The sequence below is a fragment of the Cetorhinus maximus genome, chromosome 14 (assembly GCF_964194155.1).
Source record: "Cetorhinus maximus chromosome 14, sCetMax3.hap1.1, whole genome shotgun sequence".
Lineage (NCBI taxonomy): Eukaryota > Metazoa > Chordata > Chondrichthyes > Lamniformes > Cetorhinidae > Cetorhinus > Cetorhinus maximus.
Window position 1 is genome coordinate 30,561,009 of NC_135892.1, and position 15,161 is coordinate 30,576,169.

Genomic DNA, 15,161 nt, shown 5'->3' on the forward strand with positions numbered 1-15,161 from the left:
CTGGCGGCATTCCGTAGGGATCGTTCCCTCCGGGACACCCTGGTCCTCCATCACCCCCTACTCCTCAACCCCCACCTATGGCACCTCCCCATGCCCATGCAGAAGATGCAACAGCTGCCCCTCCACTTCCTCTCTCTTCACCGTCCAAGGGCCCAAACACTTCTTTCAAGTGAAGCAGCATTTCACTTGCATTTCCCCTAACCTAGTCTACTGCATTCGTTGCTCCCAATGCGGTCTCCTCTATAATGGAGAGACCAAACGCAAACTGGGCAACCGCTTTGCAGAACACCTGCGGTCTGTCCGCAAGAAAGACCCAAACCTCCCTGTCGCTTGCCATTTTAACACTCCACCCTGTTCTCTTGCCCACATGTCTGTCCTTGGCTTGCTGCATTGTTCCAGCGAAGCCCAACGCAAACTGGAGGAACAGCACCTCATCTTCCGACTAGGCACTTTACAGCCTTCCGGACTGAATATTGAATTCAACAACTTTAGATCTTGAACTCCCTCCCCCATCCCCACCCCCTTTCCGTTTCTTCCCCATCCCTTTTGTTTTTTCCAATAATTTAAATAGATTTTTCTTTTCGCACCTATTTCCATTATTTTTAAATCTATAACTGTAATGCCCTGTCAGTCTTTCCACTCCACCCCCACTAGAGCTGTACCTTGAGTGTCCTGCCATCCATTCTTAATTAGCACATTCTCTTAGATAATATCACCACCTTCAACACCTCTTTGTTCCTTTGTCTGTGACATCTTTTGATTATCTGCTCCTATCACTGCTTGCTTGTCCCTACAACCCCCCACCCACCACCACCTTAAACCAGCTTATATTTTACCCTTCTCCTAACTTTACTCAGTTCTGCTGAAGGGTCATGAGGACTAGAAACGTCAACTCTTTTCTTCTCCGCCAATGCTGCCAGACCTGCTGAGTTTTTCCAGGTAATTCTGTTTTTGTTTTGGATTTCCAGCATCCGCAGTAGTTTTTTGTTTTTATTTTACAGTCACCTGGCTCCCTCCTAGTCTTCCTATGGATAGAATTTTACAACACATTTGATGTTGGATTGGCGAGGAGGAAGAAAAAGTAGGTTGGAAGCTCTTGTAATAAATACATGGATTCCAACGTTTCAAAGGCTTACGATATTCCCAGTGCTTGCTCTATATAAAAATGAACATGCACTATCAGTGACTTTTAAAAGGGAAAGGAAGGTTTGATACATTTGAAGTTTGTTTTTGAAATAAACAACCTTATCGACTGCATCTTTTCTCTCAAGTCTAGAAATACTAATTCATAACATTTCTTAATTATTGGTACTGCTAAAACGAATGTCAGCCAAACAAGTTTCTTTTTTTAAAACTTGACTTTCTCAATCGGCTTTCTGTACTCTCCTTAAAAAGGCTGATTTCTTACTGGGGTACTGTTTCACAAGTACAGAGCATCGTTCAGTATCATACTCAAATGGTTATTATTCAAGTTTTCAAGATGGAAAGACGCATTATCTGCGCAATAACTGATCAAGGTACAATCACAGTAAAGTTCGACCATGCCATCAACCTGCATCTGAAGATACGCAAGCCCAGCAGAAGCTGGTGGATAGCCATTAGAGGAAACAACCATAGTTTTCCTCTTTTGAACACAGAGGCCATGAAACCATCTTTAAACCCTTCCTGAGATTAATTAACAGTACAGACTAGAAATCAAACCTAGTACCTTCCTGGTCTGCAAGGCTCAGCTACTCAGTCATCAGGCAGCTTCCAAAATTTAATGTTTGTCAAAATGATATTGAATATGTGGAGTAGATTACAACGACTTAAGAGTACAAGCACTGTCCAAAAACAGAAGTAACTCCCATAAATGGTGAGAAAACTATAACTTACGTATAACCATCAGACATGAACTTCCATGATCCGGTAAGGGAGGAAAGCATTCTCAAATCATAGGTCTTATGTCTGTGAACTATCTTGCATTCCATCTGTTCGGTTAGACAAACTGTGCTCGTCTTCCATTCAAATGTTGTTGAGCAATCAAGGGTCTCACTCAGCAATTCAGGGCTTCCATCTTCAACTGTTTCGTTACATTTGAAGATGACTGTCGATCTCCGAGTTGCAGTTGCTAAAGTCATGAATTAAAACAGTTTATTAAAATAATTGGGTGAAAGGAATTAAATGTTTCAATGGCAGATAGTCATTTTTATCATTCCCCATTCATGTTCAAAAGCACTAGTAATAGTTACATACCATTACTACAGAAGCCCCATGCTTTGTCCCTGTTGTAGTTATCGGTTGTTGCACACCACTGAAATCCATCTGTCCTCCCGTCAGTCGTACACTCACTGTAGGATTTACTGAGAAACTTAAAAGGGAATCTGCAAAGCTCTCCTCTTTCAGTCACTGTTAAAGACATTGAGGAAAAAGCACATAAGTCACCCCAAATGCAGGAGCTAAAGGCTAAGCTGGTTGATATAAGGCATTCGCTTATGGTATTGCTTAAACAAATAAAAACAAAACACGTAACTCCTGCCACTATCTGTCACTCCTCATCTTCCTGTAGATCTTCTATTCTTTCTCTCTGGATTTTCTGGGCATCCAGTACCCACCCAGCTGGCATCTTCATACATGAAGAGATAATCGACCATGCCCATCCATTCAGCTATGGAGAGCATAACAATCCAGTCAGATCGTGGTCCTACCCGAGATTCACATATAGCACTGATTCCTGCTGGAAGTGCCTATGAACTGGGAACCATGGTAGGTTTATTTCCTTTCTCCAGTCCAGGGCGCTGAGGCAAGTTGTAGTTTCCTATATTACTGCCCTGGCTAAGGTCAGCTAATTCAGAACAACCCAAGAAACCTGGGGTGCACTGGTACTCCAAAAGGTGGTGTCTTTTTCTAGTAAGGTTTCAGACAAAAAGACTGCATAACTTGCTACTTCCAAGCACAAGGTGACTGACTGTGTACAGTAATAGATTTTAAGGATTATGATTCACAGTATTTTCTTCAAAGTGTACACGATGCTACATAAACAAACTAAATTAACTTCACCCACTACCTTTTGGGCACAGATCACTACTCCTGTAGTGCAAAATCAAGGCCTGATCCTGGTGTTTGTATTCCAGGGTCATTGCTTTTGGATTTCCAAATGAAGCTGCTTTATCTCCTGAGACCAAGCAGACAGCACTGTCTTTACACTTGTTGCCAGGTACATCGGTTACTGCTGCACATATATTAAGGTAATAAGTCCTCTTTCCAGACTGAACCTGAAGGATCAAGAATACTGTCAATTATTTCAGAGCACAATCTAGCAAATTATAAAACCATTCTACATGAAATAAAATATTTTAGATGCAAATACTCCTTGCATGTTAAAAGTCACAAATCTTACCATATTTCTATGGGGTCTTGTTTCATTAAATGTTTAATTAGAAGGATTCAACAATAACTTTATAATGGATATTCATTTAAGCCTGTTTTTTAAAAAAAAGTTTCCCAATTAAACAAGAAGGGTGCAAAGTCAGCTTCCTTTTATGGCATTAACTGACCTACTTGGTAGAACAATTCATTCACAGTACATTCACACTACAGGTTTCGCACTGGTGCATAGCACTTTCAATTTTGCATCAACTCTAAAGTAGGTGCCAAGCTGAAATAACACAAGTTAAATAAGGAGAATTTATCACAAGGCACCTTACCAACATGGAGCCAACTTTCAATTTTAGCTGCACTAAAAAGAATAGGATGAACAAACTCACATCGATAGCACCTTTCAAGATCCCAGTGTCACAAAGCACTTCACAGGCAAAGAACTTTTGAAACATAGTCGTGTTGTAATGTACAATACATGGCAGCTAATTTGCACACATTAAGCCCAAATGGTAAAAAAGATGATTATTATAAGTGATGTTAATTGAAGGATAAAAATTGGCCAGGAGTCCCCTGCTGCTATTCAAAATAGAGCCATGGAATCTTTTACCTATATCTGAAGGGGCAGCTGGGGCCTAGGTTCATCAGACACTACAACACTGACACGATGCATCAGTCGAGAATGTATGTTGTCTTTGTACAGAAGTTTGAACAGGTGACCTTCTGACTCAAACCAGAGTTAAGGCCAATATCTGCATTACTGGTGCAAAGCAAAAGAAAATTTTACAGTGTGTATAGATCCTTAGAGAATAGTGAAAAATGCTCAGGCTCAGTCTCCTGCTGATCTATTTCATGCCAGCAAAAGTCCCTTCCTCCCCCTGGACCCTTCTGCTTTCACATTCAGAGCCAATTCAGGAACTACTATGGAGAAACAATGCTATCCTAACTGAACCACTGTCCTGAAATCAGTCTATGCTGCAAGGAAAAGGTTGTAACAAAGCATAAAGACCAGTCATAAGAAATTTAAGGAAGACTATTTATTAAGGAAGACTATTTTACTATTGACATTCCTTATCTATTCTACAGTCCATTATGATAGAAAAAATCTGGACTTCAGACTATAGAAACAATATAGGAGATATATACAAAAATGCAAAAAATATTTACAAGGATCATACTGGAACAGAGAGATTATAACTAGCTGGGATTTTTCTCTCTGGAAAGAAGACCGAGGTGGCCTGAAAGAAGTTTTTAAGATAATGATAGGGTAGGCATGGAGAAGCATTGCTACTTGTAGACAAAACTAGAGGCCTTAAATATCACGTAGTCACCAATAAATCCAACGGGGAATGCAGGAAAAACTTAGCACTCGCGTAAAAAATGAACAGGATGCAAAGTACTCTTTAGTACCTCTGCAACACCATCTGTGCCCACAAAATCTCTTTCTAGTTTCTAATCAGCTCCACCTTTCCTTTGGCTACACTTTTACTATTTATACACCCATAAAATGGCTTTATGGTTCCTTTTTATGTTACCTGCTAATCTATTCTTGGTCTCTGGGCCACACCCCCGTATTTCCTTTCTCAATTCTCCTCTGTATGTTGTGTACAGCTTGGTTCTACACCGAATTATGAACCAGATATGTACCATAAGCTTCCTGTCTTTCCTTTCATTTTAATCTCTATGTTTAGTCATCCAGGGATTTAGTTTTGGCTGCCCTTCCTTTCTGCCTTCTAGGAATGCTTGTAATCTGTCAGAATCATTGGCTTTCCCTTGATTCCAGGATGTCCACTCAGGGTTGTAAGGTTCTGCCGTGGGTCTTCATGTGACTTAGGCCGATTTTCGACCCGCAGATCTTTGGGCACTTGGGGTAGGGTATTCAATGAGGTAGTAGGATCTGGAGTGCAGCATTTAGGTGTTGAGACTGTAAGTGTCATGCAGTTTGATTCTGAGTTATTGGTAGCAAGTTCCTTCCATTCATTAAGGTCAATGTTGTCATGCTTCAAGGAGAGCTTCAGAGTGTCTTTTAGGCACTTTTGTCTTCCCTTTGAAGATTAGTTATTTCAATGTTGGGAGAACAGGATCTAGCTGGGGGGAAAAATTTTTAGTAATGTGTAGCCAGTCTATCGAGAAGCTGATTCTAGTCTGTACTCGGTTATCAACTCCCATTGCTCATTTACAATTTTACCTGCCAATCTGAGATTCCAAACCCAGAGCAACAAATCCCTTTCCAAGTCACTGAAATTGGCCCATCCAGCTGAATATTTGATTTTTACTTCTCCATTTCCATAATTACTCTAAACCTAACGACATGACAGTTACGGTTCCCCAAGTGCTCTCACTCAATCATGCTCGACTTCATTCTCCAGAACTAAACCCAACTCTGTTACTTTATTTGTTGACCTGGAAACATACTGATCTAGAAAACTTTTGGACATATTTCAGGAATTCCTCCCCCTCTCTGCACTTTACACTGTTTTCTCCCCAGTTATATCAGATAGTTAAAAATTCTCAATCACTACCGTAATTCTGCAATTTACCTGCAAATTTATACCTCTATTTCCTTCCCACTATTTGGTGACCTATAGCACAGGCCCAGCCGGTGTAATAGCTTTTCTATACTTCCTCAGTTCTGAATAAGTCTTGTTGTTGAATCCGCAGGTCCACAATTCTCTTTCTAGTGCTGTACCATTGATCAATATTGTTTATCTGCCCCCAACTCCCTTCGCAACTTTCCTAATTTTTCTGAATCCATTGTAGCCTGGAATATTAAATACCTATTCATCCCTTTGTTTCAGCCAGGTCATTGTTACTGCCACTGTATCATGATCCCACTGCTACTTACCATGCTCTGGGCATTTAAGCACAAGCACTCCAAATCCATCTCAATCTCACTGAATACACCCCCTAGCATCTGAAGCCCAAGCCTGTGAAAAGGTAGATTTTTAATTAAAAAAAAACCCTGCAGTTTAAACACTTACCAGGTTCAACCTCACTCACCACACTGCCAGCATCCGAAGTCCAACCCCACCTGTAACCTTGCTCAGCAGCTGAAGGCCATCCACCACCCTCCCCCCAACAATTCTCGTATCCCCCAAATTTCCATTCTCGGGTCATGCAAAATCTGGGGCATTAAGACAGGGCCATAGTGGGGGAAATAGTTTGGGAAGAACTGCATCAGTCTTTTACTTATCTACATCCTTTGTTTCCTTAGTTCTCTTTGTAGTTGAAGAGGCTCCCCATTTTTGTGTTGTCTGCAAATGCTAATAATGTGTTTGCCATACCCAAGCTCCAGCTTATCACACTGTTCACTTTCCCATAATTAATGTGATTACCTGGTATCTTTTTCCTGTCAAAGGAGACAGATTGAACGTGTGATGTAACTGCTGATCAGTTAGTGAACAGCCAGATGCAATCATCGAATCTGGACAAACCAGTGGAGTTGCCCATTCAAACACAAAGCTGCAGTCTGATTTTCTCATCATCTTTGGCCTTCCCTGAAGAGAAAAATTGTCTCAGTATGGTTCACCATTTGAGCACTTCAAATTTAACACCATCTTTCCAAACTGTTACAACATACAATATTAATATAGTGTAGACATGTAAAGAGAGAAAATAATACAAAAGTTAAGCTTTGCAAATGGACTATCTCGTACAATTATTTACATGAAGTCCATCTCACAGTCATTATTTACATGGGACAATACAAGCTTTATACTGTTACCTACTCTATTTTAATAAACTTTACACTCCAATTGTAGAACAGCCAAACAGGTTTCTTACCAAGTCTACACCCCTGACACAATGAAATACAATGAGGGAGTCATAATTCAAATTCTGGTTGGTTTGGCAGGTGGTATTACTGTTAAAAGAAATGTAGACTTCCCGAGTTGTTGGATTAATCTGTGGAGGTCCAGAGATATAACCAATTGCCTAAAGTGAAAGAAACAAAAGCAACTTATTGAAGCTGAGATTTTAAACATTAATTATCATTTACTTCAGCTGCAATGCTTTGGTCTGAATGCTTCTTTTAAAAATACATGTGAAGCACATAGTACTACTATTATGGAGAAATACACATTTTAAAGATTTAAAATATTTCAGGGAAGATAGTCATTTAATTTTCCTGTTTTGAAAGGAAGAAACTAGCCAATCCTCTACATCCAAAGCATTCCCAGTGGAAGAATCTAAAGACAGTCCTCCTTCAATTACAGGTATACCTCTAAACAATTTATACAGGGACTTTAAGATAAAACATCCCAAAGCACTTCACTGGACCATCAAACAAAATTTGACATTGAGCTACAGGTATGCTAGAATACGTGGTGATCGAAAGCTTGGTCAAAGAGTTAGGTTTTAAGGACCATCTTAAAGGAGTGGAAATATTTTTATTTATTTTTATATTTATACGTAGAAATTGAACTCAGGGCCTAGGCTGAAGGCACAGCTGCCAGTGGTAGAGTGATGAAAATATGGTATGCTCAAGTGGCTGTGGTTGGAGTAGCCAACCGATTTGGCGACTAAGGCTGGATGAGGTTGCATAGATAGGGAGAGGAGAGGAAAAGCCATGAAGAGATCTGAAAATAAGGATAAGAATTTTAAAAATTTAGGCAATTCTGGACCTGGAGCCAATGTAGGTCAGTGAGCACAGGTGTGAGAAGTAAATTGGGCTTAATGCGAGTTAAGTGCAGCAAAGCTATGATAGGCTGAAGTTAATGGAAATTGGAAGCCAAGAGACTGGCCAGGAGAGCACTGGAACTATGAGTCTAGAGGTAACAAAGACATGGATGAGGATTTCAGCAGGTAATTGAGACAGGAACAGAGATGGATGAGGTTACAGAGGTGTAAGTAAGCTGTCCTGGTGATGGGAGAAGATATAGTGTTGGAAGTTCAGCTCAGGGTCAAATAAGACACCGAAGTCATGAATGGTCTGGTTTAGCTTCAAACATTGGCTAGGGAGAGGGATCGGTCAGTGACTAGGGAAAACAGTTGGCAACAGGGGACAAAACTATCCTTTCTGGTCTTCCCAATACACATCCTTATCCATCAAACCACAATCCTAGAGTCTCAGGCAATGCTACATTGCCAGAGGCTGTGTCTTTCAAATGAGATGTTCAACTGACTAAATCAGTGGTCCAGGCGGATGTTAAAGATCTCATGGCATTACATGAACAGGAACAAGGATTCTCTCAGTTTCTGACCTACAGTTCTCCCTCAATCAGCATCAAAATGTTGAGGGACCTTGCTGTGCATAAAATGACTGACTTGGCTGCCTACCAAAAACTGTGAAGTGATTCATTATGTGAAGCACTTTGGGACATCGAAACTATGATAATGGCATTAGATAAGTAACGATAATTTTCTTATCTTAATCCCTTTAGTTCTTATCTAGAAGAAAATAGCTGGAGGTCTGTTGAACACATTTTAATGACATTACAGCAAGACAATATGTACAGGAGTTTAGTAAGCAGGGGATATAGTTGATCATCAGGGATTCAAAATAACAAGACCATGTGCAAACTTTCAGACCTGGATGCCATCAGTGACTAAAGCCAACAATAAATTGAATGAAGGTTTTCAACTAACTTGAAAATGCAACCAGCCAGGTCAATCATGAACTGTTGAGAAGAGCTAGTGTACATAAGCAACACAAGAATTAAAGCACATTAACAGCATAAGGCTTTAGTTTTATTAGCGAAGTCTGGGGAGGAGCTACATCTTTACACAGTTCCTGTCTGATATCTAGTAGGGATGGATTGTAGGTCATACAACGATTCAGATTGTTGTTATACTCAGCAACAAAAGACAGGACATTCCTGGGCTGGTGCTAAATTAGCTGCACTTCAGTCATCCCAAATAAGAGATGTTACAAATGGCACTTCGTGACACTTTTCAGTGGGTGGGAGGGTGGCAACAGGAGGCAAATTGCACACAGGGAAAAAAAAATGTCTTTTTGTTATCTAATGGCATCTGCTGAAAAATGAGTGCGCGAGAGAGTGTGTGCATTCTTGAGAGAACACACATGAGCACGAGCGTGTCTATGGACATTGAGTAAAAAGGACTGCGCTGAGTTTTGTGTTTCCCTTCCTGCAAAGGTTTACTATATGCTGACATGAAAAACATTTTTACGAGCCTTTGGAGAATTGCTGGGACTCTTGCACCCAAATCCCGGGTGTAAGGAATCGATAACCTATAAGGGAACAAAAAAGCTAGTGGGGGAAAAAGTGACAAGTTCAAGCGCTTCTCCCTTGTATGATTGCCTGTTCAAAACTGTGTGTAAAATATGAACAAATGAAAGAATACTGTTACCATTGAAACTATAATGCAATTGAAGTAATTTTTTAAAAATAGCTATCTTGACATTTTTTAAATACAACTTTTAGGCAATTATATCTTACAATTCATCCACACAGAAAGAAACACTAAAACTTCACGAGGAGGCAACAAAGAAGCTAAACATTAGCTGAAGATGATTTAGATTTGAGAAATAGATGGTTGAAGGGAGTAGGGATTTTCATATCCCTTTCTTTTGCATCCCACTTAATGAATGTTTCTTCAAATAAAAATCAACAGGATACAAAACAAAGCATCAGCTGCTGCCCTAAGCAAATTCACCAGGGAGTAATGACGTGCCGGGGGGAGGGGAAGAAGAACTGCTCAGTAGATTTACCAACCTTATACACAAGTAATATATTCACTGAAGAACAAACAAGGTAAAAATATTTGCACAGGAAGGGATAGTGATGTGTTGCTCCTAGGCAGCATGGGAATTTCAAGTACCAGGTCTGACATGGGCACACATTTGGGGTGAAGTGTCGCCGATTCTCAATGCCTGAGCTCAAAATTTCAAAACTCAAGGAGATGGAGGTAATCTGACACATCCGGAAGGGAAAGCAGTTTATGGGGCGAACACATTTTGGAAACTTTAAACCAAAAGCAAAATAATGTGGATGCTGGAAATCTGAAATAAAAACAAAATGCTGAAAATACTCAGCGTATCTGGGAACATCTGTGGAGAGAGAAACAGAGTGGACATTTCAGGTTGGGTTTTGGAATATTAAAGTGTAATTACCACATATGTCAATAAGGAGAAAGTAGTTAGAAAAAATATGCATTTGAACAGCACTCTTCACAGGCTCAGGGTATCTCAAAATGCTTTACAGTCAATGAAATACCATTGACATGTAATCTGGGAAGCATAGCTAGCAATTTACAGAGTTAGGTTCCATAAATAGGAATATGACAATGAACAGATAATCTATTTTTTGGTGTTGGTAGAGGGGCAAGTACTGATCTGCACAAAATGAAGAACTCCCCTGTTCCTCTTCTAATAGTGCCATGGGATTTTTTTTACATCTATCTTAGGGGAAGACAGGGCTTCAGTTTAACATCTCATCCAAAAGCTGACACTTCCCACAATACATCATTCCATCAATTGGAGTGTGGCTTGAACACACAACCTTCTGACATGGGTGGCACCAGAGTTGAGGCTGGCACCTTGGCTTAGAAGCAGCCAGCACAGATTTCAAATAGGAAGATCATGGGTGTTAAATCTCTGAACTCTTTTGACAATGCAAAAGATGTGGAATGAGAGAAATCCAGTGGGTATAGTTATAGTCAAGCAAGCCTTTGACAAGATACCACACAAAATTATCAAAGATGATTAACCGGTATGGAATTTGGAAGAACAACAAACTGGATTAAACATAGTTAGAAGAAAGGAAAGAATAGGATTTAAGGGCAGATTTTCCAGAGTGGTTGTGAACAGGTTGTAGTGCCTCACATGGTTCAATTTTGGGGTCTTTTTGGATATCCTATGCAAATACTGAGAAATCTCAACATATAAAAGGCAACAAAAGCACGGACTCAAGATTTGCTCAAGTAATGAGACAAAATGCTGCTGCCTACTAACAAATAATGCATAATTTGTTTTTTCTCCCCAAAAATATCTGCCATCTGAAAAGGTTGGTGTTCCTAGCTTTCTCTCCCCTCCCCTATTCAGAAATGACTCGGGCTTGTCACTAGGATGTAAAATGTAGCGAAGACAGAATGAACTTCTCTGATATTCAGCCAGAAGCTGATGAAAACCACAATGTAGACTCTGGGAAGCCCTTCAAAATAAAGTTCTTATATCTGTACAGTTGCATCTCAAACACATTCCAAAATACCAAGTTTTCAGATTTGGCATCATAGGAACATATATAACCAATAATATACATACAGTTGTACATCTCAACTTACCATAGGTGGCCCATTGACAGGGTCCATGCACACAGCTGAGCCAGGAGGACAGGTAACCTCTGGGAGCGGATTCAGTGGCTGGCAAATGCTGATGTAAAAATCGGGAGTATCATCATTACCATCATCAGCAATATCTTCATCCGCTGCGGAATAGTACCCAGTCTTCAGGGTCAGAGGACTTAGGTCAATAATTGAGCTCCCATTCTTCACTGAGCATCTCACCTAGTCAACAAACCAGAAATGACAAGAAAACAACAACCAAGTTACTTTGTAATAGGAAAGAAAACAGTCAATTTATTTAAGGGACAGATAACCATCCCTACTTATCTCAACACATTTTTTATTTAAGTGGCAAAAGTGAAAAATTCATCCAAGTTAACAATTAGAGAATTTAAAGAAAAGCTTTGTGTGAATAGGTTTAAAAAAATAAACTTAAGTTGACTGTGAACAATTAAAATAGAAAAATGTGCCCTTAAGGTTACTGATTATAAAGTTTCTGTAAAACCTCTACCTCATGTTCACAGGCCAACTGTGTGTGCCAAGAAAAGTAATGAGTGCACGTCTTCTCATCTGAAGTCACCAGAACAGGTCCAGTGCCTGCACCCGGAGTCGAGCCACAAACAAAGCTGAAAATGCTTCTGTGGCGCAGGTTAGAGTTGCTGGAACAGGCATCACCCCCGTCGTAAGTGAGCCTCAACACCTGATCCATATAAGTCACTTCTTTGTTGAAACGTCCTGCATTGATTGCATTCTGGCCTTCTTGAATACATACACCTGTGAAGTACATGAACATTACTGCTGGAATCATATCTCAAGACTGATTTTTTATTTTACAAAATGGAAGAACATAGCATGATCTGGACATTTGGATGCTAATCTGGGATTTTTTTTTAAAGTCATAAATTATCCTTGGAACTATCAGCAAGCAGGCCTCTTCCAAGAAATCACCTGACCTTTATGGTACTTGAGGAAGAACTGGTTGTTTGTTTTGAACTGCAATCACTTTAATTTATGGAAAAAAGACTGAAAAGGCTGATAATTGCTGGAAATCACATAGCTGAGAGGAAAAAATTTAAATAGTGAACCTGTTTGATATGAAGGCAGTTTTGTTGGGGAACAAGCTGAGAAAGGAAGACTACCCTTAATTGGCTCCCTCTCTACCTTGCCTAAAATTGTGGGGCTATCAACCTGTAGCCAGAGAACCCTCATCTGAGTGTAACTAGTCTGCAACTGGACCTGCAAAGCTGCAACCAGTTGGTGAGAACTTCCACATGTCCACCAGGACCAGCGGCCCATTTTCACACCAGGGAACTCCAGGTCAACAGCGCCAAGACCCTGCAGGCTTTATCCTTTATTTTATAAGGCCCACCTCTGCAGAGATACCGTTTGTCCTTTGTGTGTGCACGCACGTGCGCTGGGGGAATTCTTTAGAAAGAGATAGATAGTTATACTTCCCGATTACAGTTGTGTTAACCAGTATTTGCAATTGTTAAGAGCAGTTTTGTTTTAAAACAAATTAATCGAATTTTTTGAAAAAAGCCTGGTCAGAGTCTCTTTTCTTCTGGGTACTATAGGTATAGGTATACAATTGGCGATTTCGGTGAGAAAATTAAACACTTAAATTAATCATAAGGCCTTCGAGTAGTGGGGCTTGATAATTTGTGCACTCCTCCCATCCCGGTTGTGACATTATTACTTTTCAATTAGAACATCTGATCTTTAAAAACATTCCCAAATATGTTAACTGCCTTCATTCTGCAATATTCACTATATTAAATGTACGGAAAATGCTTGCACTGTTCAGTGCACTATTCCACATCACCATCAGTCAAGTGAGTGCCAGGTGCAGGACAGGAGGATGGATACCTGCATCACCAGCTTGGGCCAGGAGAAGACTTTCAACAGAATATTACACACATATATGATGGGTGTGCTCTCTAAAATGGGGTTTGGGGAATAAATGTATAATTGGATCGAACTTCTCTACACAATTATCAGCAGCACAATAGCAAACAACAGATTTTTAAGCAAAATTGAAGTCTGTGGGATTACAAGGCCAGTGGCAGCTTGGTAATCGGCTAAAGGACAGAAAACAGTAGGGGAGAATAGTTGCTTTTCCAGATGAAGGGAAATATTCTCCAGGGCCAGGATATAGGTATTTAAACCACTGCTCTTCTGACATATATTAATCACCTGAATGTGGGTATGTCGGGCATAATTTTAGTTTGCTTAAGACAAAACTCAAATGTAGTAGGCACCCAGGAACAACTAAAAATCCCTAGCTAAATAGCTAAAAGGCCGTTAAAGTTGGAACTTATGGAATTGAAGGCGAATTATTGACCTGGTTAAGAAATTGGATGAGAAGACAATTTGATATAATGCACAGGTATTCTAATTGGCAGGGTGCAATTAGTGGTGTTCTACAAGGATCTGTATGGGGGCCTCAACTATTCACAGCGTGCCTTAACAACTTAGATGATGGGATAGAAAGCCACATATCAATATTTGCCAATAACACAAAGATAGACGGCAGTGTAAATGGAAGCATAAAATTAGAGATTTTGATAGATGTAAATGGGCAAAACTGTGGCAATGTGATGTCATCAACTTTGGACCTTAAAAGGATAACACAGGGTTCTTTGAATGATAAAACTAGAAAGACACTTGGGCTTCCTGATATATAGAGCATTAAAATATCACAAACAGAAATTAATGAAAAAGGCTAATAGATTGTTGGCCTTTACAGCTAGAGGTCGAGAATACAAGGGGGGGTAACTTCAGTTCTAGCATGCCCTGGTTAGGAAACATCTGCAGGATTGTGAGCAGTTCTGTGCGCCACACTTTAGGAAAGATACATTGGCCTGGGAGGCAGTGCAGAGTAAATTTACCTGAATTATACATGGATTCCAAATTAAATTAAAACAAGGAGCGAGGAATTTAGAAAGTTTAGAGGGGGTCTGATCAAAGATTAAGATATTGAGAGGAACAGATGGAGTAGATGGAAACCATTTCCACTGTTGGGGGAGACAAGGACTAGTGAACATAGTCTAAATATTAGAGCCAGCTATTTCAGGATTGAAATTAAGGAAACACCTCAACACACTAAGGGTAGAAGGTAATTGTAACTCTCTTCCATAAACAGCAATGGACTCTAGGTCAATTACTAATTGTGAATCGGAGATTGATAGATTTTGTTAATCAAGGTATTAAGGCGTACAAGGTGAAAGCCTATGGAGTTGGGTCACAGATCAGCTCTCTCATTAAAAGGCTGAATAGGCTCAAGGATCCAATTGGTCTATTCCTTTACCTATTTTTGAGGGCGGCAGGACAAGTTTCTGGGCGCAGGGGGGGAGGGGGTACAAAGGATACTGGACCCTTGGCTTTATTAGTAGGAGCATTGAGTACAAAAGTAGGGAAGTCATGCCATTTTTTTTTAAATATGAAACCCTGCCTAGGCCTCAGCTGGACTATTGTGGCCAACTCTGGACCCACTTTAGGAAGGAAGTCAAGGCCTTAGAGAGGGTGCCAGGAATGTAGGGCTTAAGTTATGTGGAGACACTAGA

General features: G+C 40.1%; 1 protein-coding gene across 1 annotated transcript in view; it reads right to left on the reverse strand.

Annotated features, from left to right (window-relative positions):
* The window catches only part of igf2r (insulin-like growth factor 2 receptor), a 223,537-nt gene that overhangs the window by 33,829 nt on the left and 174,547 nt on the right, over positions 1 to 15,161 (reverse strand). The window contains exons 34-40 of the mRNA XM_078556726.1: positions 12,110 to 12,372; positions 11,599 to 11,820; positions 7,141 to 7,290; positions 6,693 to 6,854; positions 3,047 to 3,254; positions 2,236 to 2,388; positions 1,876 to 2,110 (exon numbers count right to left, since the gene is read on the reverse strand). Of these exons, the coding sequence (XP_078412852.1) occupies positions 1,876 to 2,110; positions 2,236 to 2,388; positions 3,047 to 3,254; positions 6,693 to 6,854; positions 7,141 to 7,290; positions 11,599 to 11,820; positions 12,110 to 12,372 (1,393 nt within the window). The remainder of the gene's footprint in view (positions 1 to 1,875; positions 2,111 to 2,235; positions 2,389 to 3,046; positions 3,255 to 6,692; positions 6,855 to 7,140; positions 7,291 to 11,598; positions 11,821 to 12,109; positions 12,373 to 15,161) is intronic.